Raw genomic sequence first — 27253 nt, 5'->3', positions numbered from 1 at the left:
GAGTGGTGCTTTAGAGAACCTCTCCACATGTTCTTTATAGCACTTTAAAGGGTCGAGTGAGAACCAACTAAATGTGGTGCTTTATTTTCAGTTTTCCACAAAGGGTCTATCGTGGTTTTTCATGGCACATGGATCTGTTACACAATATTGGAGCACGGTGCTTCTGAGTACTTTCTTAAGAACTGTCTTACTGCACCACAGAAGTGCAGTCATTATTGAAAGCAGCATCGAAGGGGTTCTTATGGCCTCACTAAGAGTTTAGGAGGAACTATTTGAACAAGAAGCTTTAAAGAACCTCATTAAATATGGAGAACCAGTGACACATAGTGTGTCAGAGAACTATAAGGGTCTTTCCAGCAGTTAAGTGTTGATGAAGAAGCACTGTTATAGAAACCCTCTTTAACATTTTAGCATAATTACAGGTCCACGAAAAAGTAATTAACGAATTAGTTCCTGAGATGGACCAATTTCAGAATAATCTAGTTTGGTGCAGGGGGGACTGTCCCTCTCCACTGGGTTCTTTACAGCACAGTTAAGGATCAACTGAGTGGTTTGTATTATTTCAAAAATTGCACCTTAAAGGTTCAGTGAACAAACATTTTAGCACTTCCTGTGTTCTGGGCTTCAAAATAGAGCCAAAAGGGAATCAGTTTGTGGTTCCAACAAGGTCCAGAGGCCTCCAGTAGACGTTAAATGGGTCCTGAAAATCATGATTAACTTTACTGACAAAGAACGGGAGTGCAAAGACCGTAAAGGTCCAGGGAGAACTCCTCAGTGCTACAGATAGCATGAATAAAGGGTTCCTATCACCATTCCTATCGTCCCCGGCTCGATTCATAACCACCAGACCTTTACTGCATGTCATGGCGCTGCTTTCTTTCCCTACCTTTCCTGTTTTTCTAGTGTGCAACATAGACATCATACAAGTTAGTCTAACAGAACGAACTCCTTTATGTTTACACAAGCCTGAAGAATGATTTTCCGGCGCTACAATATGCAACAGAAGTTCTCAAATTGTGGTCAGGGGCCCTTGAAGGGTCCTCAAGGGGAATCCACGGGGAAAGAAAAATGCCATATACATGTTTGATTAAACTCAGAAGTCGAATCAAAAGAAGGTGGCATGATGATTTGATTGATGTGGGGTTTCACTGTTAACCTCTCCGCATACGGAGCCTGCTCAAACAAAAACTCAGAAAAATATCAACACATCTACGAATAGAGATGGATGAGTTTACAGCTTTTTAAACCACAAAGATCTTTTGCACAAGTCGGCCCGGGAAGCCAGGCTGTCTCAGATGGTATAATTAGATTTAAATAACACTGAAGCAACAGTTTACTTTATTTTCCATGCTGGATAGGCCCGCAGTGTTGTTGGACTCTAGCACTTCACAATACCTCGGTGTGGCTGGCAAACATTGCATAACCACAGCCGGGGAAATAGACTTTATGGCCTCATGGATTCAACAATGCAGCAACTATTGCAAACACAGAGTACAACTACACTTATTACACTCTTATTCACGTGCAACACAGCCTGTAATGCATGAGTAGTCTGGAGGTGTTTGCACAGCTGCACCTAATAAAGAACAATCTGTTGTGTATATATGGTGCAAAGCTACAAATATTACATGTGTGCAACAAACTTAAACGGACTATAGAGCAATAAAAGCCTTTTAGAAATCCATGAATGCATGTTAAGTTTCTGTTGAAGTACATGTGTCATAGCCACTATGGGATATCACAGGCTTTGTCCATAATAGTAGTCTCATGCATGGTACATTAGTTCTACTGTAAATGTACAATAACGTGCCTCAAAGCTGCAGTACAGGCGCATGATAGTGAACACAAAGTGCAATAACGTCACTGTTTCTCGCTTTATAATGACCCCAGACATGCTATAGGACAGCGGACAGATCTTTGACAGTGATTTGGGAGGTTTTTCGGCTGTTGACTTACATTTTCTGGACCGGCTTCTTCCGTTTCTTCGCCGCGTAAAGCGCCGTGTTCGGCAGCATGCTGAACTCAAGAGCGAGCAAAGTGGGGAAAAGTGACTTTATCCCGACTTTTATGTGCACAAATACAGCTCCAGACGCGTTTCTAAGACTCACATGCCCTGAAAAAGGAAGAATAAGGCTGGAAACGAGACGTTAGAAAATCCCTTGCTTCATGAGCGCCTCTGAGACGAGCTTTTGAAAAACGATTTTCTTTTTTTTTCCTTTAAGTTCGACAAACTTCCGCCAACTGTTTGCAAACGATCACGACTCTCCACATCCCTGCCGTTTACGCGTCTCCATACCTGATTCCTGGAAAGAAACGCGACTTTTATATGTCAAAACAATTGGAAAAAAGTCCTCGGAGGATATTTATGTAAGTCCTCTTCCTTCTCTGCGCGTCACCCCCGTTGTGATTTGACAGGGCCGCTGAGGCGCGCACCCGCTGCGGTCCGATGGAGGTGTGTGCGTGTGCGTGTGCGTGTGTTACTGTAACGCGAGAGCAGAAATATTTAAGGTGGTCTAATGTGGGCCAACTGAGAGCAACACTGCAGGCAAGAAAAGGCTGGAAAATCTCATTTCAACCGGGAAGACCTTAACGGTTTTTCTCAATGTATTTTACAGCCTTTTGTTTTTTTGGAAAATTGTTTTTTAATAATAATATACAATTATTGCAGTATTGATGTATCGCTATATGTTTAGAAATATTTACATTTATCTAAAAATATTTCTAATTAAAAACAAATCATGTTTATATTGACAAATGTTTTTGTGAACTTAAATAAATAAATTGATAAGTATAAATTTGTAAAATACATGCATTTATGAAACAATTCACATTTACAGTAAATTAAAAAATAAATAACTTTAATAATGTTAATAATGAGTTAAGGCAAATATATGGTGGCCCCTGAGAGCTGTCGCGACTGGGTTTGTCCCCTCACTCATGCACAGTCATGAAGCAGAATTTAAAGCACTCGCACCTTATAATACCACTTGTGTCCCCAGAGGCCGCTGTTGCACACAGTTTAACAAATGTTGATTTTCAGATTTATCCATCAGTTTCTGGGTTTGAAATCCCATTTAGATTTAGTGTTCAATCTTTCAGTTTCTATCCAGTTATTTCACTGGGATTAGTTTGTTTTTTTTTTTTACAACTTTACCTTTTCCCCTGACACCTCTAGCAGTATAAATCTCCAAGGACATCTGTGTTTGATCGAGTCACTTTTGGAGGAGACGCTGGTTCAGCCTGGCCTTCAGGTCCTCTGAAGGACATTTTCGTGGGCTGCATCCTTCAGCACCTGCTTCGAGAACTGAGACACAACTTGTGAAATTGTGGTTGAGTTAAGAACAAAAGCTGACTGAAAAGATGACATTTGGGAGATTTTCTCGTCACATCTAGTAAAAAAAACCTTCCAAGATTCAGTCAAATTTAGAGTAAAAACAGGATTTTGGCAAACTGTAAATTCATTACCAACTGGGTGAAGGTGAAGGTTGAGTTTCTGGGGCTGAACTTTAACTGCACTGGCAAAAGTTGTGTTGTTTCAACATGCGCACGTACATATTTATTTAATGTTTCGGTCATTTGGCAGTTCATCACTGCGTCCTCCTACGCTTTGTCAGAATAAGGTGAACCTTTACAGGGTTGTGAATGTGAAAGATTCCTGCATTGTTCATTGTATTCAGTGTAGTCAGTGTCAGCATGATATATCCCTGTTTTCGTGCTCAGAGAGAGACTTGCTTCGGCACGTCAAAGACCAAATTTACAAAACTCTTTGTGAACTTCAGGCTGAAAATAAGGAGCTTCTCGGTCTCAACATCTGTCAGCTGAAAAGTAAACTGGAAATTTTGTTTTGTTTCTTTATTTGTGACTCCTCGTCACGATGGTTCAGGTTGTGTAACACGTTGCTGGCTTCCAAGGGTGCAGTTGTAAACATGAACTGTCACGCATCAGGATTCTTCTGGACGGAAATTATGACAAAAGAGAAACCGGGTTTTTATTTAGAGTTTAAAGTTCAATGCTGTTTTTTTTCCTCCAGAAAAAAATTCTTCAGGTGTTTATTTAAAGAGAAATGTGTTGATATCATCAGATCAGACACTGAATCATGCAGCCACAACTTCTGCAGAGACACCAGAGCAAATAAACAAAACAAAGGGTGTAAGACAGATAAACAAATATTGTGGTGCAGCCTTCAAAATGTAAGAATTTAGTAAAGACATGCATCGATCCCCAAAGTTTCATCAGTACAAGATATCAGCTGTTTTATCACATATCCTGAACTGTACATCATCCATAAAGTAGGCTAATTTCAAGAAGAACTTATTTTTTAACGCCAAACAGGATCTGCTAATGAAGCAGGAGCCGCCTGAAGGCCCTCATCATGTCAAATTAATTTTATATATATATATATATATATTACAAACAATAATAATCAACCAATCTTGGGTGTTAAGTATCTACTGATGATGAATACTGTCAGTTGAATAGGAACCATGATGGATGTTTGTGCATGTTATTCTGGTCTCTGCAGAAGCTGCCTTGCTCAGTGGCGACTGAGCGGTGGTCACAGAAGTCTGAGGACACGGGAACTTCAAACTGGAATTGAAACTGTCTGGAAATAGAGCGTTTCATCCTACTTATGAAACTAAACAAACAAGGTCCAAAGTACCTTTAATTAAGATAGTTTGAGTACGACAGTGGATGGTCTCACTTTATGATGGATGGATTTATATGCTGAGGTGGAGGAACACCTTTAGTTTAAATCTCCCCTCTGCAGTCTGATCTAGCACACTTATAGAAACAGATTCTTCACTGTAATTAAAAACTACTTCTCAGTTGTTCCTGCTTTGCATGTAAAGCTGTTGCAGGTTGGCTGGCAGCTCTCAGGGGGGACTCTTGGCATCCATGTTGCCATGGCATCGCATTGTGTTTAACGTTAAACACGGCAGTTCCACGTCAACAGCTATCTGCGATGTGCCACCTCCCGGTCCTGGTAAAATGCAACCTTTGTTTAAAATGCAGCCGCATTTGAAAACAGCTCGGCTCGGGCCCGAGCGCTTGGCAGCGGAGCCCCCTCACTTTTCTTTATGAGGCGCTTTTAAAAAGGGCCACAGCTTTTTCTGTTTCAGCTCGACTCTTTCTCACTCTAGGTTGAAGGATTTTGAGGAGCATGACAGGTTGATTTGTGTCTGCGACACTGAAATTTAATGGCTTTGTGATCTTGAGACGCTAATTGAGCCGATCAGTCGTTGTTCTTAATTGAGACGTCCACAAATTGATTTATACCCGGTAATTAAAGAAAATGATAGCCCTTCATGAAGAATAATAGGTAACTGGAGTCCTTGGCTGACAGAGTGAATGTGAATCAGGAGTTTTAGTGTTTCTCCTCTGATCAGAACTTGTCAGCTACAGCAGCTGATTTGAAAAGACGCCAGGTTTTTGTTGCTGGGATTAACTGTACAGAGAACAGAGGAGGTTAGGAAGCCAGCAGCCGTTGTTCCTCATCATTAGCATTCTCCATGACTAAACTCCACCAGTTTATATATTTGGCAGCACCAAAACAGGCTAAAGCACCGCAGTAACTTTCCACTGTGCCACCGCAGGCTGCTGCTGCGGCGTTTTATTGCGACATGCAGAGGTGGCATTTACACAGCAGTAAACGAGCTCCCAAACTCTGACTACAATTTGTGAACTTTGTCTTCATCATGTTTAAGCTTGATTTAAAGCAGGGGAGGGTTCAGCAGAGAGCAGACGCCCTGTCAGATCTCAGCTCCACACCGCATGATGCCTTGCTCAACAGCACCTCATTTATTGTCCTGCCGAAGAGCTTCAAGTTGACTCTTATCCTGAAAAGACGAGTAGAACATACTGAATGAATCCATAAAAAAAATCATCAGTGGTTCAACATGCTCCACAAAGAGAATCGAAGCTAGTTGTGTAATAGATGATGATGAAAATCCTGCAATCACCTTGATAAAAATGTTGCTGATAAAAAGGTCAAAGGTCACTGTTACTTCACATGTTTGGGGCCATAAATCAAGAATTCAGACGCTGATTAAGTGGACTTTCAGCTTTTTTGTGGTTCAAGAGAAGAGAAGCTGGATCAAATCATATTTTAGGCAACAATGAGCTTTTAAATTTCATGTCAACAATGTGTGTTTGCCGCTTTCCTGTTTCAACACGTCTTTGTCCTCATGCACGCAGCCAGCCTCAGAAAAGAAGGTGCTGGCGTGCCTGCACGAAGCCCTGACCTCAACCAGACTTAAAAATGGAAGACTCATGGTTCAGGTGTCCAAGTACTTTTGGTTTCTGAAAATCTCAGATCTGCTCTCCATTATGATTAAATCTCATATTTTAACTCATGTTCGGTTGTTTTCTGGTTCAACCGATGGCTGTCGGAACGACATCAGCATCTGTCTCCGTGTGCTCGTCCTCGCCGCTTTGACACGTCTCCAACACGTGAAACACGGACGGGACGGCGAAACTTTCAGACAAAGAAAGGTCTCAAATTAGCATCGGGGCACCGGCAGACAGGGTTAAAGGATGTAGATCAAGATATGATTAAAGGTCGCAGCCACTGGAAATTACAGGCCTGCTGCAGTCATGTTATTTTCCATGTCAGGCCGGCCCGGAAGGACTCGGACCTGCGGCTCATCCTTCAGCCCTGGTTAGAAAGCCGGATGAGACAAGGCAGGCTGCCTCTCTGGTTGGTGAGTTAGGATGCAAACGAGGGCTCGCAGGAGGGAGACTCTCGGTTTGTATTAAACTGTGGAAGTGAGGAAATGACACATTTTCTCATTTGAGCTTTTTGTTTTTATCTATCTGAGAATTAAGAACCTGATAATATCTATTTTGACTGGAAATGCGTTCATCCCCACGTTTTAATGATGATGGTGGAGAACAGTATGTGTTCTGTTGACTATGAAGACTCAGCTTTGATCCACATCGTTTTCGTCCTTGCCTTGAATGTTTCTCAACTCATCAGCCGTGTTTTACTGCAGCAGCTTTTCCTTAACGGCTGAGAACCTTGTGCGGTTTCTACTGTAGGAACCACAGGCTAAATGAGGCCAAAAACTACGCCCGCGTGTGGTGGTGCTTTCCAAAAGTGCAGGAACTTTTGGGTTAGGGTTTGCGACTCTGAAAGTCACTGAGTAACTGACCAGTATTTCACTTTTCTTTGTGCTTTGTGAAAACGGCATGGTGCTACAGAGGAAACTCAGATGGCGTTTCACAATGACAAGGTGTACCGTAACAATTTTTTAAGGCCGTCACCATTTTCATAAGTGAAAAATAATTTGCTGAATCTGCATTGGCCTTTCATTTAAGTGGAAATGCTAACTTCCCGGACATTAGTTCTTGGAGCTAAAAGACATCTGGTGGAAGGTCAGTTAATTTTTCTCCTATTTGTCGCCAGTAATTCGACATCAAACCACCTGAAACCAAAACTGTGTCCGTGGTGGGGGAACTGACCCTTTAAGTAAAGCCTTAACAGCCTCTAATTTGTGGCCTCACATAGCTTTTCATCACTGAAGCCTTTTCAAATGTCAATTACAAAGCTGGGAGCCACAAAGGATGGTTTGTTTGTGGGTTTTTATGGGGCTATTAGTCGTCATTTCTGCACCACGTGTTGTCAAAAGCATGTTAAAATGCAAGTGTGTTAAATAACTGGGCACATGATGTGGTCCAGGACACAGTATCATTGAATCTGGATCGTTAATATACAAATTCTTGCATCGTAAAACATGCAGGAACCCCTTCTTGGTTTTGGCTTGTTGAGCCTGTTTGTTTCTCTAATAGGACCGAAAAGGACTTTGTTAAAACAAATGTTGTAAAACTTTGTAAACCTTCCGAGGAGTGTGCAATCTTTGACCTTCACACTCTGTTTCAACGAAGGAAAATCACTGGAATTTGTGTCATGAGGTTTGCACCCAACAATGACAGCATTTTACTTAAATGAAAACAGCTCTGCCCTCGCCGAGAAGAGGGAAAACTCCATGAACAATAAAACTCATGATTATGACTGTTCCATATTGTTTCTGTTTAGTTTTTACTCTGTTAACCACTTATCCAAATGAGGAATTCAGCAGTTTGACGTTCAGAGGATATAAACTCAAGAATTAGGAAACATTTTCACTGCATTTACAGCTTCTAGACAGAATAATTTGCACACACACAGTGAAGCAGCGTCTCATCTTTGAGGGCTTTTTTTTTTGCAGTGAAGTGATCTATTGTTTTAGGGTTTATTTACTGTGGTTTTACAGTGTTTAATAGCTTTTCACACTGGAAACAGAGCTGGAAACAACTTTTTAAAATGAGAGGAATTAAACTGGATTTTAATTAACTATGAAACCGATTGCAGAGAGGATTTACATGTCGGGTGAAGTGATCTCCCGACATTTGGCCCGGAGGTTATCTGAGTTTAGGTGCAAGAAAATCAGGAAGCAAAGAAGAATGGTGTTGGAAGAAATACTGACTGCATGCTTGTAACTTAAAATCAGCTAAAACAGATATTTTGGGATATCTATGTCAGTGTTGGATTTACAGCTTGCTTACGCTCAACAACAACAAAAAATAACCTGTTATTGCAGATTTAAGGTCAAAACTCAAGCCTGTAAAACATGTCAGGAACACCTGGAGGGACATTCTGCAAATTTTGCACAAAAAGGTCAAAGGTGACCTCACAGATCACGTTTGTGCTCATAACTCAAGAATTCACCCTCTAATTATAACAACATTTCATACAAATATGTTATCAAGATAAATTCTTGGATTGACATTTTAAATCCCAAAGGTTAAAGGTCAACTTCACTGATATCTGCCAAAATACTTGCAAAGTGTTTTTTATGGGATAAAACCAGAAAATCCAAAAATCTGAAGTGTGCGTCTGGTCATGTGCAGATGGGATTTTTTTTTTATTCCACACTTTCTTCTTCTGGATTCCTCCCCTCTGATTTGTCTTTGCGGCCCATGTCAGATATCTGAGAGTTGCTGAGTCACCGAGCTGTTTGGAATCATGTTTTCATGACATTCACGTTAGTCATTGTTTACAGGATTAGACCGCACAAGTTGGCAGCAGCATGAAAATCCTTTAAAAGAAATACCGGTGGTATTAGATGAACAAGCGTGTTAATAACATGAAAGATGAGGCGTTAAAATGTCTCATTGTAAAGACTATTGTTGTTGAGGAAATGCCCTGTGGCAGGATCAACAGATGACTTTGTTTTAAGGGAATACGCTCCTTGGGGCTATTCACCTATTAATAAAGGACCTGCTGTTCATATATGAATTTTGGTTCGAGTTTGTTGTCATTTCTGCATTTACTTCTGATCATTTGAGTCTTTAAAAAGAAAATGTTTTACCAGCATAAACTGTTTGTAATAAATCCAATAAAGTTGACAGTAAAATATCGTAAGATGAAGTCTGACTTGGGAAACGTTTATCCCGATTGAACCCGCCAAAAGTATTTGTAGTTCGCAAACTAGCATGCTAACAATAGCTAAACAGAGAGAAGAATGATTTAGTGTGTGAGTCCGTTTCTCATCATGTTGTCTCTACTTTCAGATCTCTCCTGTTTTGTTGTTCAGTTTTTTAAACATGTTTTATCCAGTAACGGTTTGTTTTAACCACAAAATGCAGAAAAGCACATTCATGAAATGATCACATGATGATGAGCGCTTCAACTCTTTCGTCGTGAGATCCTTCAACTTCAACTTCAAAAACTTTTATGATCTCTGACGCAGCAGAAACTCGTAGCAGGAGGGAGCTTTATTTATTTTTCCTCTGATTTGTGATCTCTATGTACGTTGCTGCTGACGGCAGAAAAATGTCCCGACTTCAAACGGACGGCTGCAAATCATTTCTCTTCTGAGCAGTTGTGACCTCGACGTGTGAAGTCAAACCAACCAACGCTCGGACAAACGAGGAGTTTCATTCAAACCTGTGAATTGAAAGGTGCAACACCTGCCTTTCTGCGTTCTTTCATTTCCATCATCTAACTTTGTGAATCTGGTCTGTTTAACACTGAAATGACACAGATGAATCTTCTTCGATTAATCGTAGGGTCGTGGTTTTATCTTGAATATTAAACCGAGAGTTATGACGGTGGAACATTTTAAAAATCTTCTCTAAACTATGGGTAGGTTGTGGGCAGAGACAGCCTTTGCATTTAAGATGACACGTTACACCGCTTCACTCGCCAGTGGACACTCTGACATTGGGCCCTGTTGAGTCAATCAAAACTAAGTTAGGATCAGGATTATGTCCTGGTTTAAAGGGGAACTAATGTCCTGATGGTCATTAAAAAGCGATTTTTTTTTTTTTTTTTTCTAATATCCAGCCCAGATGCAAACAGTGATAACTCTGCCTCAACACTGGGCTCTCTGTATTATCCAATGATTTGAATATCCTCTGCCTTTCCGCCTGATAACTCTTCCCCCCCCCCCCAAACAAATTGCTAACAAGCTGGCTGTGCACCACAGAGCGGCTCTAACAAGCGCTGATGCTGTTCGGTTGTGTGAGCATGCGGTAAAAATAGGAGCAGAGGTTTCAGAGGCAGTTGGGTTAAAGTACAGGGTGGCGGGCTGTTAGGTCAGAGGATTAGACGGTTTCATGAGAGGATAGCGACTGGCAGTCAATCAGTCGGCTTCGTGGGAGGGCGAACGCCAATTTTCTGTATTTAGTCTGAAACAGTCTTAAACAAGTAAACACATCCGTCTTTAAGGTGGTAAAATCATCCGGGGTTTCCTCAAGTGAAGTGTCACAGGACTCTGGGTTAAAGTGCAGTTTGCTTTTATCATGCCCCCTCAAAATTAACACCAAACTCTGTATAAATAAAAAAAGATGGGGACAAATTGCTGCTCAGCTCATGTATCACATCTATTTTCTGCTGTAGGACATCTCAATTGTTTGCAGAATTTACTGTATGGCTATGAAAACAAGTATTGTGGTTCATATGCTGCCCTGTGCTTGATGTCTGTCATCGCTTTGGAAGAACAAGGAATGGAAAACAAGCTTTTTAACATGCAAACAAAAAAATTTCAACCGCAAAATATCGAAAGACTACAAATGTAAAACAGTCACTGCTCCCCATACTCACATTTCACAAAAATTCACAGCTTGGAGAACGTCATCAACAAACCATGAGCAACATCATCTCGGAGATTCATGTAAAGACTTCAAACATACAGAGTTGACGTGAGCTCTGTTTGAGCTTCTTCAGCCAGCGCTGGAAAAATGAAAGTAAATTTATGAGCAATATGATGGAGAGCCACAGATTTTCTTCTCCTGCTTCATTTTTCGGATATCAAAGCCCCACGCGCTTCACTGCCCATCAGTGTCAAAGCTGGGAGTAACTTTAGAGGTCTGCCTGCTGCATCTGACCCTAATATGTGGAAACAGACCCAGAAAAAATGTCAGAGTGATGAGTAAAGAGCTGGTTAGAAACAAACCAAACAAAGGACGCAGAGTGGAATAAAAGAAAACGTGATCTCACAGACAAAATGGTCAAATAATGAGTCATTAATCAACCTGATCCCAAACAGGAGCAATCAGGACTGTGCTGATGGATCTAAAGAGAAAGCAGGACCTCAACCAGGAAAATCCCACTGAATTTATTAGACTGACATGTATTATGTGAGTCTGGACAGACATGGAGGGAAACTGAGACTCGCCTGGCTGGTTGATAGATTCATCCTCATTTTACCAGGTGAGTCACGAAGAACTTCTTCATTAAACGATAGCAAGTGTGTTCAGTAATAAACACAGTGCTGCCCAGATTATACTTTCTACCAATACCAAGGTTGTCGGTGGGTGAAGTGACCCTTCAAGTGAGGCGGTGACAGCCTCTGACTTCAGCAGATATCACAGTTGCGCCCTTGAACAGACACTTAACTTCCAATTAGCTCGGTGGAGAGGCTGTGTGGAGCAGCAGGCTGTGGTTGGACTGGGCAGCTCCCAGTAGCTGACAGCGGAGGGCTGTGGTTGGACTGGGCAGCTCCCAAATGATAATGTGCGCTGCTTTATGAAACTGAATCACGGCATTGTTGAGAAAGAGTGAATGTGCCCGCCAAACTCACCCTGGATAAATAGGGGTTGGAGAAAAACCTCATCACCAACCTGGGAAGTGCAGATTTGTTTTCATGTATTTATTTTGATGAGCTCTCGGTCCATCATCCTGCTATGTGACTAACCGAGCATGCTGGGAAATGTTTTCGTCAGCGGCCGTCCGTTCCAAACCCTGAAGTTTTGATGCCTCATTCCAGGCCAACATAAAAAAAACGTCTGGAAATTGAAACCATCGTTTTTGGTGAGTGATGAAATTAATGTTTCATGACATCAGAGGACAGAATAAAAACACAGAAGGTGCCGCAGAGCCCTCAAGGCACACGAGAAATGATTTAATCCAATCCAAATCCAACCTAAATACAGAAATTCAGTTTTGATAACTCTCTGCTCGTTAGTCTCTGTTAGAGTCCAGTTTTCATGCTGCAGCCCTAAAGCCTGCCAGGTTCTTCCTTTCTGGCTGCCAGCACACAATAAAGATGTTGAGACATTTGTGCGGTGACTAACAGGTATGAAGGCTATAACAGTTTATTTGTGTTGGTGGGAAATGACGCATCCAGCATGGAAACCTCCATTGTTTTTGTAGCTTTGGTTATGATTCCTGTTGGTTTTTGATAACTTATGACTCACCGACATCACTACTGAGATCACACACAGGATCTAAACAAACTTGTGTTTCCATATCCACAGAAAACTGGTTTAAATTACCCCTGATTTCATCCTGGAATTAATGAAGCATTTCATAAAGTGCTATCTGTCTTTGCTGCAGAGAACGGGCTGTTTAGACAGACTGTGATAGATTACAGAAGTTTCAAAACTCACTGATTTCATTTCATTTAATAGTTTTGAACCATTTTTAAAGAGCAGGAGCTGGAGTCGTTGGGGTGTTGATGCTCTTTTATTCCTCGTGATGATATATATTATATTTCTGTTTGTCTTGTTGACATCTGTTGAACTTATCGTGTTCTTAAATTGTGCTCCTGTCTGTCGTGACCTGGACCGCCTTCTCAACGGGACCTTTCCTGGTTAATTAATGGTTCAATTTAAAATAAACTTGTGATTTTAGATGTAATTTCCACTGTATTGGACAGAAGAAGCTTCTCCCACTTAACAGTTGAGTAAGAAGTTACAGTATGACGTCACTAATATGCGAAGTAGTGTGTGATACGACTTTTCAAGCAGGCTTTAGTTAGCAAAACAGCTTTGAAATATATCACAACACTTTGTCCTGTTTGACCTGAACGCAGCGTGACTCACAGTCGGTGTGAGTGGAGAAACATGGTAACCGGGCCATCAGTGAAGTACACACTACACCCCCCCCCACACACACACACACACACACACACACACACACACACACACACACACACACACACACACACACACACACACACACACACCCCTCTGAAAAACACTGGAGCTTCATTCGCACGCGAAGGTGCTGCTTCAGCCCTCACATTCTCAGGTGGTGAATTCAGTGTGTGTGTGTGTGTGTGTGTGTGTGTGTGTGTGTGTGTGTGTGTGTGTGTGTGTGTGTGTGTGTGTGTGTGTGTGTGTGTCAGCCCCGGGCCCGAGACTTTGGGGGACCGGACCCTGGGAGGAACTGTGCTGGTCCAGACTGTTATTACTGCTGTCACACACACACACACACACACACACACACACACACACACACACACACACACACACACACACACACACACACACACACACACACACACAATGTGACTCGACTCGTCTGGCCTCTTTGCTCATCTGGGGTTAATTAACATCACCACTTCTCTGCACACACACGAGCTGTGGTGTATGACTGTAAATTGTGTGTGTGTGTGTGTGTGTGTGTGTGTGTGTGTGTGTGTGTGTGTGTGTGTGTGTGTGTGTGTGTGTGTGTGTGTGTGTGTGTGTTTATACGGGTTGGACATACACACACACACACACAGTGTTGTGACAGCGGCTTCCCATGAACTCATTCAACCCATCAAAATAAAATCTGATATTTGGGACTCCGTCTCTCTTTTTTCTTTGCTCTCAAATAATTTCCTTCTTTTTACTGTTCGGAACTTTTCCAGGATTTCCAAGAAATGGTCTGAAAATTCAAGGGTGCCCCAAAATATACATGTGTTTGTTATATTCCCTGTTTTAACTGTATTGAGTTGTTTTGTCTGAAATACTGTCTTCGTGTTTTCAGGTTGTCCATCCTGTTATCGTCATATCTCAGAAACACCTTGAGAGTGTTTCCTCAAATCTGCCACAAACGTTCACTTGGATTTAAGGATGAACTAGAATTGTGGTCAAAGGTCAAAGGTCACCATGACCTCACCACACATTTACAGATTATACAGTTTTTATTGTCTCTTTTGACTGCACGTTAAATAAATCCCTTTTTAAAATGATATATTTTCACATTCCTGTAATGATCTTGTGGGACAGCCGGGCGGGAAACTTGACTCTTCTCTGGAAAAGACGGCGTTCCTGTCGAGAAATTACCCAGCTCTCCCGGGAAATTCACGGTGTTTTATCTCTTTGATTTCTCCCCTCAAAACAATTTCAGCTCATTCTTTCCTTGGCCGCCGCAGCGCTGCTGTTACTGAGAACACCGTTAACTCAGCCCACCGCTCAAATTGATTTGACAAACACTGAGGATGTGAGTCACAGATGAAATTTCCCACCCTGGCGGCGCTCCGAGCCCGTCTCGTTGGGGCTTTAATGGACACAGTGAAGTTGTTTTTAGGTGGGAAAACACACGCCAAAATCCAAACTGTTTACTATGTCCTCACCTGCTCGGCTATCAGCCTGCACAGCACAATAATGGAGATGTTGTTACAAACAAAGGCCTGGAAAGCCAAAAGTTTATCAACCATCACGCTGTCCAGCTCCCAGTCACATCTGTGCTTTTTAGGTAAAACAAACGCTGAATGTGGAAAGTCCCATCAATTACAGAACAACAGATTCCAATTTTCAATGTAAATATCAGGTTTTATTGATGCATTTTGATTTTGTGTCTCCTGTAAATTAATATTTGAAACATATTAAACAGCTCTGCACACACACTTAGATGTTTTCACTTATTCCGGCTGTTTGCAGCCCCGGAGCTGCTGGGAAAGAAATAAACCACCAAAGCGTTGGGGGCTTGTTGGGGTTGCATTCACATGTTTTCAATAGCATTTCAGTACTGTAGCTGTTTATGTCAAAAGGTTGTGAATCTTTTCTATATTTTTGCATGAATTTGACCTAAAAAAGTCATAAAATTAGATTAAGAGTCAAAAGCTGCTTTGTGTTTTGCCCACTGAGCTGTTACAAGGCTGCTGAGGTGTGTGTGTGTTTTCTATAAAGGCAGTTCATTAACAAGCTTCACACGGTTTTAATTTGGGGGTTTTATTAGCCGATAAACACACAGACGTGATATATTTACTCTGCCACTGAGGCTGTGTGTGTGTGTTTAAATATTTAACGAGGTAACATGAGCACACTGTTGTTCAGGCTTCGATAATAAGATCAAATTACTTTTCCTTAAGATTTAAATGTACTCTTCTGTTAATCTCTCTTTATTTATTTTTTTCTGTTATTACCACCTCTCCTTCTCTACATCCCTCTCCCTCTTTTATCCTCTTGAGTTTCTTGTTTTTATTCAATATTATTGAGCTTAATTATGTTTTAAATCTGATGAGTGACTGCAAATATCAATTGTGGTCCAACAGTACCCTCTGCAGGCCAGTGGTGGCATTGCAGCCCACACAGTTCATTTTCACTAATGAGGACATGGAGGGTGAGACACTTGTCCTTCCTCTCCCCTCCTCTCTCCCTCCTCTCTCCTTCCTCCCCTCCTCTCTCCCCCCTCTCTTAAATATTAATATTAATAACATTAAATATGTACATTGGGGTTTTTATCTATTTATACAAATTATAAAGTTCATTTCTTACAAGACTCCATTTTCATTTCTTTTGTTTAACACCGTTTTTTGTTGTTGTTGTTGTTGTTGTTTACAAATCACAGAATCTAAGGTCAATAAGTTGGAGTTGTTTTGACTCACCGGAGGAGTGAAGCCGCAGCTCTCCGTAGGTCGGTCGGTCTCCGTCGGCACGCGGAGCAAACATTTGGGCCAGTGATGGTGAGATGAAGCCTCATGAGGCATCAACCACTTCAGCCAGCTGGTTCCAGAAAGGGTTCATTTCTCGAAGCTTCATGTGAACACGAACCACCTGCTGGCCAAGTGTAGAATGACAGGCAGCTGGATCTGAACCACGTGATGCATTGAATGTTTGTGTCTGTTGTGGCTGTTGGGAATGACTATGAATTACTAAAATGTATGACCAAATAATTTCTGTACATAAATGATCACATATGTGCATAATAAAATATTTTTTGAATGTATTCTGTGTAAATTTTCCCAAAATGGTCGTATCATGTGATACGGCAGGTTGTGTAATCATGTTTTTCTGTCACTTTAGGAACATGTCATGGGCTTAAGCAGGCAGAGGACAGTGGAAGTGCTTGTGTAACTTGGACAATGATGTACAGGACAGGGGACATTTTATTCATTTTTATTCAGAAATAACAGTTTCTCAACCGTTTTTGGTTTTGTGGATGTCCACATGTCAGAAGTAAAGCTAACAGCAGCCACCTTTTCCACTTTAGCCTTCTCCTTCTCCTGAGCTGACTCATACTTGGCCTCCACCGTGGCCTTCAGAGCCTCAAGGAAAAAATACATAGTGCTGAACTGTGAGACACAATAAAGTACTCATTTGTTTCATGCATGCACCCATACATACCTGCCTTGTAGGGAGGACATAATTAGGATCCAGTTTGGACACAAATGCCCTGAATCCAACATCATCCACAATACTGAAGGGCTGTGTGTCCTTCACTACCATGGAGACGAGGGCTTCATCCAGCTCTGGTTTTCTGGTGGCTGGTTAAAAGAGAATAAATACAGTGTCTGTTACCTGTCTTTATTTGCACAATAAACCAAAGTGAACAGGGATAAATTGTGATGGTGCATTTGTAATATTGTAATGACTTCCCTTGGCTGGGTGAAGCTCCAGTTTCCTCCTTATTCTCATGCAAGGCCCGGTAACGCCTCAGCATGGATGAGGTGTTGTTATTGTACCCCAACTCCTTGGAGCACAATAAACACCTCACCTTTGAATTAAATAAGAAACTGTGAAAAATACAGTTCTTGATAAGCAAACCTAATGTGTCTGAAATAGAGTTAGATTTACCTTATTAGGAGTTATCAAATCAAAGTGTTCCCACAGGGGAAATCCTCCTCTTCCCAGCTGGCTCCATCTTATCACCTCCTTCTCTCCTCACTCCCCTAAACTCTCCAAACTCTCCACCAACAACCCACATTTTGAACGGAGCCTGAGAGGTTTATGTTGCTGTCAAACCTCCCGGCAAAATCTGAACCACCTCCCGAAGCAGTCACGTGGTACAGCCGGGCAGCGAGGCTTCGGACGTCATCGTTTTTGGCTCCTCCCCTAAATGAAGCAAGCCTCGACACGCGCTTCGAGGAGTCGGCACATCTCGTGACGTCACTAATTTCTTAATATTGAAGTAAATCAAAACAAACCGGAGACCGGAGCCGACTTGTTGTTGCTGCACGCGCCTCTTCCGGGGGTTTTAAAAATGGCGCTCTCGCGGCTCCATCCGGGTTTTTTTTAAAGGCTTCTCTGTTTCCGGCGGAAGAGAATATAAATTGTACTACTGCCCCCTACTGGTCATTTTAACAGACACACGTTCCTCTTGTCTGTTCAATAGTCACAACTTTATCAGAGAGCACCGAATGTTCCACATCACGGTGTCCCGGTGAGACAGACCATAATAAGTCTTGTGAGACACAGGAGGACGACGCCTTAAATTGTGCAAGCGGTAAACTGTGTGTGCGTCAGTAGTCAGTAAAACCTCGGCTCACTGGTTTGTATAAAAGTACATCAAGTCAACCAGGTGTCCCCAACACGACCCCCCGCTGTGAGCTGCCTGCTCAGTAGTTTCAGGCTTCTGGTTCCTGTTTCCGTCTTCACGTGAGCTGAAGGCCTTTAAAACGCAGCGTCTCAGGTGAGATGTGAACCAACAACCTCCGAGTCCCCCAGCGGTCCCTCTTCACTCGGATCAACCTGCTTTCAAATGCATGTTGTTGTTCATAAAGGTCTTCGGGTCACGTCCAATTTGTATTGCATGACAAACTACACAAATATTACATGTATTGGAAAGAAAAGAAAAATAAAGCGTGCATGTCAACACGTGTCCGTGTGGGTGACGGCTGCAGGAGGTCGTGACGGTGTTTGGGTACGCGGTGACAGCGACATCCCCAAACATCCGTAATCGAGTCAGTGTGCACACGAGGCACATCAAGGTTTCATCCACCGTCTTTATTTTTAAATACAACAGGTTTGTGACATGCAGGAGATATTCGACACGGACGTCGTTCACTTGGCACCTTCGTCAAACTTCGGGTCTGAAAGACAAAACCAGAACCGTCGGTGAACACAGTTCGTCCACAAAGACTCCGGTTCAGAAACACATCAGCCCGAACTCACCGGAAAATTTGAAGTCGGGGAACTTGAGGAGGTCTCCGCCGCCGTAGAGCCGCTGCAGTTTGGTGATTTCTTCAGACACGTTCTTCTGGTAGGCGGGACCGGCCTCCACGATGCCTCCGGACGCCCTTGGAGACGCAAATAATGTGAGCGAGCGGGACGGGACGTCTGAGAGGATTCACCGTCAGAGTGACGAGCGTCAACTCACTTGCTCTTGGAGTTGTAGTCGCGGATCTTGTCCAGGAACAACTTCTGCACCGGGTCGAGCTCCGCGGCCCGGTTGAAGAGGACGGAGGACATGCCGATGTTCCTGCGCAGCGTCCGGCTGACGGCGGAGCGCAGCAGGGAGGACAGATGGAGCAACCGGTGAAGGGCCATCTGAAGGAAAACAACAACAACAACAACTCAGTGATTAGTGTCAATCAGATCCAATCATCTTTAAAGACACAATAGAAACACAAGTAAGTTGTTTACTAATGCAAACAAACCCTTTGTTGAGAGTGTGTGTGTGTGTGTGTGTGTGTGTGTGTGTGTGTGTGTGTGTGTGTGTGTGTGTGTGTGTGTGTGTGTGTGTGTGTGTGTGTGTGTGTGCTCAGGCAGTGTCAAAAATTCATACTGGTGTTTTCGTAGCTCCTGTCTGTAACACACATACACACACACATACACACACACATACACATACATACACACACACATATACACACACACACACATTTCATAGACACAGAGCCCTCAATCTCAAAGGGCTCTTCCTCCATTGACACCATGACCCCCCCCCCGGTCCCCCCTTGTCCCCAAGAAGACATCCTGCCTGGTTCCTGTCCCCAAGAAGACATCCTGCCTGGTTCCTGTCCCCAAGAAGACATCCTGCCTGGTTCCTGTCCCCAAGAAGACGTCCTGCCTGGTTCCTGTCCCCAAGAAGACATCCTGCCTGGTTCCTGTCCCCAAGAAGACATCCTGCCTGGTTCCTGTCCCCAAGAAGACATCCTGCCTGGTTCCTGTCCCCAAGAAGACGTCCTGCTTGGTTCCTGTCCCCAAGAAGACATCCTGCCTGGTTCCTGTCCCCAAGAAGACATCCTGCCTGGTTCCTGTCCCCAAGAAGACATCCTGCCTGGTTCCTGTCCCCAAGAAGACGTCCTGCTTGGTTCCTGTCCCCAAGAAGAAGACTCCATCCGGCCTCAACAACTACATCTCATGATGAAGGTCCTGGAGAGGCTGGTCTTGGTCCACCTCAGACCGCTGGTGGAGTCTTCTCTGGACCCTCTGCAATTTGTGTACCAGCCTCATGTGGGTCTCCTCTCTCCCCCTCTCTCCCTCTCTATATATATATATATATATATATATATATATATATATATATATATATATATATATATATATATATATATATATATATATATATATATATATATATATATATATATATATATATATATATATATATATATATATATATATATATATATATATATATATATATATATATATATACCCTCTCTCTCCCTTTCTCCACTAAACTAACGACAGCTAGCTTCAGAGTTAGCATCAGCCGGCTACCGTCAAAGACAAACCAACCTTGCCGACATTAACAACGCAGCGTTCACGTGACCCGCCGGTCTGTTTACCTGCCGGTCTGTTTACCCGCCGGTCTGTTTACCCGCCGGTCTGTTTACCTGCCGGTCTGTTTACCTGTCGGTCTGTTTGATGACGTCGTCGCCTCTCTCGCGCCAAAGGTTCACAACAACTGCTAACGCTAATGCTAGCTGGCTTTAGCCTTCAAAGCTCCCGTTTCGCGTGCTGTGACGTTGCTGTGACGTCGCAGTCGCCCGCGACGCGAATAAACAGCCGTCAAACAAACACGAAGACCAGAAACAAACAGGAGGAAAACACGTTTCCGACACAATATTTAGTCCAAACGCGGTTCTCACCTTGAAGTTTGACACTTGAAGAGGATGAATGCCGACGACCGACCGCGGTGGATTGTGGGAGAGCAGATCCAGACCGGCGTGTCGTCACGCGGGGGGGGGGGGGGGGGGGCTCTCCTGGCCACGCCCCCTTCCCCCGCGTTGCATTGACGGCGACGGAGAACCGGAAGTCGAGACGTTTCACCGAACCGCCGCTTTAAACTGACCGCAGTGAATCAGGACGACGTGCCGAAGAGTTGCTGTGTTGTTAGTTGCACCAACAACGACGTGAACGAGTCTCATCTCCGACTTGTTTCTCTGTTATGTCCTAAAATAGATCCCGATGGAGGAGCTCTATGGCACCACTCTATAGGAGGTCCTCTGGCGTGACCTCTGACCTCCTCTCACATTAAACAAAGATGAACTCAAATCTCCTGCATTACCTTTTACTCAAATTCAAAACCACACATCAACATGAAAGTGTGAAGAAATCTAGTGTGCATTAATCTGCATTTTATTCTTTATACTCTCCAAAAATGACACGGGAGTTTGTATGTACATTCAAAACTTTATTAATGGAATACAGTGTAGAAAGCGTTTTCCCAGTCAATGCAAATGGCCTGCACAATATTACACAGTGGAAAAAAAAAACCAAAACCCAATATATAACCCACAGGGAAAAAAAAGAAAACAAAAGACAGAAAAACCTGCTTCCTCTTGGACTGTAGTGCCCTCTGTTGGTGAACGAGCACCCTCTGAAAACCACTGCAGTATGTACACTTCACTCAGATCTGATTAAATGTATTAACAGAGTGTATTTCTTTTAATATAGCGCCGAGGTGGTGACAGACCTTCAACATGAGGATGAACAGGGGGTGGTGGTGGTGGTGGGGAGGGGGTATGGGTGGAGGAGGGGGGGGCGGGTGTCCTGCCAGCAATGCTGTTAACTCACATTTACCTCTGGCTAATATTTGACTCCCATCTTCGCTTCCCCGCCCTCGACTCGCTCTCAGCTCTGGATGGTAGACGCCTATCGTCTATTTAAGGACTCTGAGGAGCAGAGAGGTGATGCCTGAAGCAAAGAGGAAGGCGAAGGAGGTAGGGGAAGGGAGGTGCTGAGGAGGGGGGGGGGGGAGTGGAAATCCATTATATATAGACTGCCTGCCTGCCTGCCTGGCTGGCTGCCTATCCATCCGGAACTGCAAGTCATTTCCTCTCCACCTCACTCTCCTTCCTCCACCTCCTCCTCCTTCCTCCACCTCCTCCTCTTCCTCCTTCCTCCTCTGCACTCCACCTGTTCTATCCACAGAAAGCAATAATGATATATATAAAAAAAAAAAGAGAAATGGCGTCGGCTTACAACTGGACAAAACACCAGACTGAAAATGACACAACACGAACAGGCAGAGATAATCCCGACCCACGCCTCGCTCCCCGGATTTCCTCCGAACCTTCACCTCCAGCGACATGCCCTTTTCTTTTTATTTTTTTGGAACAAGAAAGCAAAAAAAAGTGATTTCTGAGAGGCCCTACGCGCAACACAATATATTTCAGTGACTGAGAATAATATACAAAGAGAGATGAAGCCGGCCCCCCGCCCCTCCTGCAGCTTCAGGAAAACAGCAGTGTTTTAAAAGAAAGAAGAAAAAAATAAAAATAAAAGACACAAAAGAAACGAGGAACACACTTAAAGTCCAAAATCACAGATCTCTTTTAAATGTGTATTTTTTTACATGATATCAAAGCAGAGCCAGTTCATCTAGATTTATATATATTTTTCATCATTGTTTGAAGTCACGTGATCACGAGAAGATACTAAATGTACAATCTTGCTAGAATGACAATCTATATGTGAGAGAGAGACATAGAGAGATAGAGGGAGAGAGAGGGAGAGGGAGGGAGGGAGAGAGAGATAGAGGGAGAGAGAGGGAGAGAGAGAGAGAGAGGGAGAGAGAGGGAGAGGGAGAGAGAGGGAGGGAGAGAGAGAGAGAGAGCAGAGTTAAGATCTCGGGTTCTTCTTTTTTTTGTTGGTTTTTCCAAATCCTGTTGTCATCATGCACTACATAGGAACAGCTACGACTTCAGCATTACTTCAGTAACATTACACATGATTTAAAAAAAGGAATTTACATCAGTTCACTTCTTATTTTTTTTTTTTTTTCTTTCGGCACCGTTTTCATTCTTTTTTTTTGAAAAACAAAACTTGGAAACGATAAAGAGAAAAACTCGAAAATAAAAACAGCTCGTTCAGAATTACTAACTCGTCGACGTATTCGTTATCGTCGGCGTCTCCGGATATCCTTAAGAGCCTTGTGTGACTTAACACAGCCCAGCTGTCATAAGAATGCGCAAAGAATAGAGGATGGTGGGAAGGATGGAGGAGGAGGAGGGAGGGAGGAGAGGGGGGGGGAGGCACGAGGAGGGGAGGGGAGGGGCTCACTTATACTCCAGTGTAGACTGTAGAGAGAGTGCAGTAGTGGTGCAGTAGGTGGGGAAACACTGGGCCTCATTTATAATAAATCATGCTGCTTGACTTTAAACCCATGTTTACATCCAAACAAATGAACGTGACGATGTCAGCATGTTGAAGAATGATGGCCTCTGATAGGTTTGTACAACGAGGCCCGGGTCAGCGTGCGCCGGGACACCCTACTGATCAGTGGTCGGATGAGTGCACGCCTCGAACCGTCCCAGAGCCGCCACCAGACCGACCTGTACACTGGCCCTGAATCAGTGTGGAGAGAGCACGCTTCTTTCCCCGGAGGATGGGTTCGTTTCAATGCACCGGGCAGGGGCCTCCCCTCCCCACCTTCCCTCCTCCCCCCTCCCCTCCACCTGTACACGGGCGGGGGCCCAGACGGAGCAAAGTATAAAAAAAAACCCTCCTTTTCCCTATTTAAAAAAAAAGGCGTCCCGCTCCAATAAAGCAAACAAACGTGATGCGGACTGGCCCCAGCTGTCTTCGTGGAGACCTGGGACTATGTTGCAGGGAGGGGGGGGTCGGGGTAGGTTGGGGGAGGGGGGGGGTCGGGGGAGGAAGGGGTGTGTGATGTGTGGGATGATGTGTGTGTGTGTGTGTGTGTGTGTGTGTGTGTGTGTGTGTGCATGCGACATTCTTCTCAGTTCTGCATCTGCTCAAAGAACTTGTAGGTGGGGTTCTCGTAGCCGTTCTGCTGCATCTTAGACAGGTGGCGCTCCTCGGGGGTGACGGCAGCATCCACCTGGAGGGGAGCCAGAGAGGGGGGAGGGGGGGGGGTTACACATACATACACACTCTCCTATGGTGAATACAAATGTAAAGAAAATCCATCTTTTAAGAGCTTTCTAAAGCTTCTGGAAGAGATTTTTATTTCAAAGAATAATTAACGACTGGCCACAATATCGTATTTTTTAAATGAAAGAACTCAAAGGAAAATGTTTTGAAAAGGAAAAGCAGGAATTAAATTGTTAACGGGCATTAATTCAATGATATTTACTGAGCAGATACATATACAAGCATTTAACTGCACAATGTGTGTGTGTGTGTGTGTGTGTGTGTGTGTGTGTGTGTTGTTAAAGGCTTTTTCAGATTTAACAACACGCGTGTCCTGAAACATTAAATCTGTACATTGACACACACAAGAAAACAGCTTGAACCCACCTGTGCATGCACAGCATCATCCTCACTCCAGACTGACTGCCATAGAGAACAGCTTGTCCACACACACACACACACACACACACACACACACACACACACACACACACACACACACACACACACACACACACACACACACACACACACACACACACACACACACACACACACACACAAACAGGCAGGTCAGCTGTTTCTCACCTCGATGACTCCGTGGTGGATGGAGGTGTACTGCTTCTTCCTCAGCATCACCAAGGTGATGACGATCACGGTCGCTATGACGACGCCGCCGACCATCAGGCCGATGATGGCGCCCTTGTTTGAGCCCACGTCCTCTGCAAAGAAGACCTGCGGGAGTCGGAGGACAGGTCAGGTGATACGTCCAACAACACTTTGTTCTTTTTTTTTAAATTGTGGATCTGAGGAGTTGAATAACGGTGTCGTCCATTTACTTCTGTTTCTAGTTTCTAGTTTCTTTTTGTAAAGGCACGCCGCGTTACATTTCCTCATATGTACCCGTTCTCGTCATCGTCATCATTACAGTCTGACTGAAACTAACCGCCGGGGGAACAGAGACACCGCACGTAATAACGCGTGGACATGGCAGAGACTGTAAGGCCACTTATTTCTGAGGTCTTATTTCCTGGTGGAAATCTTTTCTTTTCTTTTCCTGCAGCTGCCGGGTGATTTACAGAAAGCAGAGCACAATGTAAAGAAGCAGTGCTGCAGAATGGCTCGGCTCCAACGTGGCACAGCGCACAACTTACACACAAAAAAACACACAACAAAAGCAAATGAAGCCTTCAGCCTCTCGGTCCCAGATTACAATGCCCTGTGAAACGTGTTTTTCATTATTACAAATAAAAATGGAAACAAGCGTCTTCTGAAGAGAGAAAAAAACAAAACAAACGGCTCGACAAACCTTGTCGAGTGGCAAAAAGAATTCCCAACGCAACTGCACTGCAGATCGTCTAACAAAAAGGCATCTCGACATCCCGACACCGCTGCTTTTGTTGCGTCAAACGCTGCACTGAATGGGGATTTAATTTCAGCCCGGCGAGCCTCCTCCAGAATAAATCCTGCAGAAGGCTGATTGGGGGTTACGGCGAATATCCAACCGAGGAGTCGAGTGAAGGAGTCGGCCCGACGCACTAACTGCTCATTGTGAATGCCAGAAATGTGATATGTAATAAAATGTAGGGATTAAGGGATTAGAGCCTTTAGGTGAGAGGAATAAGGTGCGTGGATTTGGATTTGACTGGAGGTGGATTGAGGATTTTGTGCTGGTGTTACAATACTGGATGAGATTAATGACTGAACGCAGAATAACCTGTGGCTGAGCAGTGAAACGCGTAAACCCGCACGGACGGCACCAAACTTAACTCCGATCGGAGGGCAGTGGATTTTATCGCGGCTGTCTCCATGGTGACAACCTTGGGAGTTGACCTGGAGGACAAAGTGGAGACGTGGGTATCTGTGTAGAGGTGGGGAGGGGGCGAATGCGTCTTTATGTGTGTGTGTCGTATAATTTAGGCAAATCAGTGAATTTGCGTATCTGAGCTCCTCTCGGTGCTTGTTTACCAGTTTCTGGTGGTGAACCTCGTATTCGGTGCTCTGCCTGTCCTCCGTCTCCATCCGCAGCTCAGGGATAGCCTCCATCTTCATCCCGGTCACTGCCGAGGGAAGGAGAAGTACAATCTGTTATGGATGGTGACTCTCGGCCAGACCGCCGAGTGTTACGCGTGCCGGCGGTACGTGGTATGCGTAGACTCTCCTACACCTGCGCCTTAATGGAGGTCAAGTGGAGCTGACTTTGTGTAAATAACGGCTCAGGGAGAGGCAGATAGTGGAAAAATACTGTTGGGACTTTTCTTCTCGCGTCTCCTTCACAACAACCTGAGGAGGTTTTTATAAAAGGGAACCTTATGTAAGTTGTCAGTGTTGGAGGTCGTGAGCAACCGCAGCCACGAGCTACAGTAGTTTATGAGAGATACATCGGCTGGATGCTTCAAGGGTTCAAGAAAATGAATGTCAGGGAACCAGATATTATTATTATTATTATTATTTACTGGCTGACGAGCGTTAATATACAGATACGACAGGGCCGCCGCATTAAAGGGCAAACAATGACGCAGACTGCTGCCCTAACCTAAAACCTTCCTGTTTTTGATTTTCACACAGTATCGTAACTCTTGTACCGACCTGGCCTCGTGGGGATGCCTCTGTCAAGATTGGGGCGAGAGTCCACGAGCTCAACTGGAGTGAAAGACAGAGACGTGTCCCTTTCAAGTCATTTCGTAGCACACGAATCGTGCAAAAGCAAGAATTGTTAGTGTATAGCTTTGACTTGTGTTGTGTTCCAGTAAATACCCTGGTTCTCCGTGTTGGGCTGGTTGAAGCTCTCGGGGTGGACGTAGCCGACGCGCCCCAGGCCCAGCGTGTCCTCCTGGGGCAGCAGGTCGGCCTGGCCGTCTCCCAGCTCCTGGTCCGGCATCAGGGCGTCGTTTCCGTAGCTCACCCGCACGTCTGTCTGCAGGTTGGCCAGCTGCTGGGCCATCTCCGCCTGCTCCCTCTGCAGGAGCTCTGGACGGACACGGCGAGGAGGCGCCAGGTCAGAGAGGACGAGAGACGGAAGTGGAGATGGGAAAAGAAAGGAAACGCCTTTTCATTCATCAAACTTTCACATAAGTCAAATGGTAAATGGTCTGTACTTGTATAGCGCTTTATCATCTTTTGGTCTCAAAGCGCTTTAACATGGTTTTCTCATTCACACACTAATGAGACAGATCACCATGCAAGGTGCTGCCATCAGGAGAACATTCACACACTGATGGTACAACATCGGGAGCAACTTGGGCAAGAGGAGCTGGGGATTGAACCACCAACCTTCTGATTAGTGTTCAACCCACTCTACTGTCTGAGCTGCAGCCTCCCTTAACAACAAAATACTCAGTCTGTAGTAAATACTACAGATGACACAATAATTATTTATTCATTTAAATTCAAAAAGAGAACGCGTAAGTGCTGATTTGCACAAATGTTTCTGTATCAGCAGGAACAGACCGCCTCTTCTCTTGTTTAGCTCCATTTTTTAATCGACCTGATGCCCTGCAAACACACTGAA

At 44.0% G+C, this 27253-nt stretch overlaps 3 protein-coding genes across 4 annotated transcripts in view; all 3 read right to left on the bottom strand.

Annotated features, from left to right (window-relative positions):
- Positions 1-2407, bottom strand: part of ahr2 (aryl hydrocarbon receptor 2) — a 53345-nt gene extending 50938 nt beyond the window's left edge. Inside the window, exon 1 of the mRNA XM_069722111.1 lies at positions 1957-2407. Within this exon, the coding sequence (XP_069578212.1) occupies positions 1957-2015 (59 nt within the window). The 5' untranslated portion in view covers positions 2016-2407. The remainder of the gene's footprint in view (positions 1-1956) is intronic.
- A 15994-nt stretch (positions 2408-18401) lies between these two features.
- atp5pf (ATP synthase peripheral stalk subunit F6) lies at positions 18402-20623 on the bottom strand. The gene is made up of 4 exons (XM_069722116.1): positions 20514-20623; positions 18794-18963; positions 18589-18713; positions 18402-18506 (listed from the first exon to the last, which is right to left on the bottom strand). The coding sequence occupies exons 2-4, from the start codon at positions 18961-18963 to the stop codon at positions 18478-18480; spliced, it is 324 nt and encodes a 107-aa protein (XP_069578217.1). The 5' UTR covers positions 20514-20623; the 3' UTR covers positions 18402-18477.
- Positions 20624-21037: 414 nt separating this feature from the next.
- Positions 21038-27253, bottom strand: part of appa (amyloid beta (A4) precursor protein a) — a 31043-nt gene continuing 24827 nt past the window's right edge. For both annotated transcript variants that reach the window (XM_069722126.1, XM_069722127.1), the window contains 5 exons: positions 26500-26712; positions 26332-26385; positions 25711-25802; positions 24331-24477; positions 21038-23710 (listed from right to left, as the gene is read on the bottom strand). In XM_069722126.1, the coding sequence (XP_069578227.1) occupies positions 23609-23710; positions 24331-24477; positions 25711-25802; positions 26332-26385; positions 26500-26712 (608 nt within the window). In that variant the 3' untranslated portion in view covers positions 21038-23608. The remainder of the gene's footprint in view (positions 23711-24330; positions 24478-25710; positions 25803-26331; positions 26386-26499; positions 26713-27253) is intronic.

Source organism: Brachyistius frenatus, unplaced genomic scaffold, assembly GCF_029030835.1.
Source record: "Brachyistius frenatus isolate BFR_SWC_R1_liver_20210118 unplaced genomic scaffold, ASM2903083v1 Contig_282, whole genome shotgun sequence".
Lineage (NCBI taxonomy): Eukaryota > Metazoa > Chordata > Actinopteri > Embiotocidae > Brachyistius > Brachyistius frenatus.
Note: the sequence above shows the minus strand (reverse complement) of the source record. Positions and strands in the feature narration are given on the sequence as shown.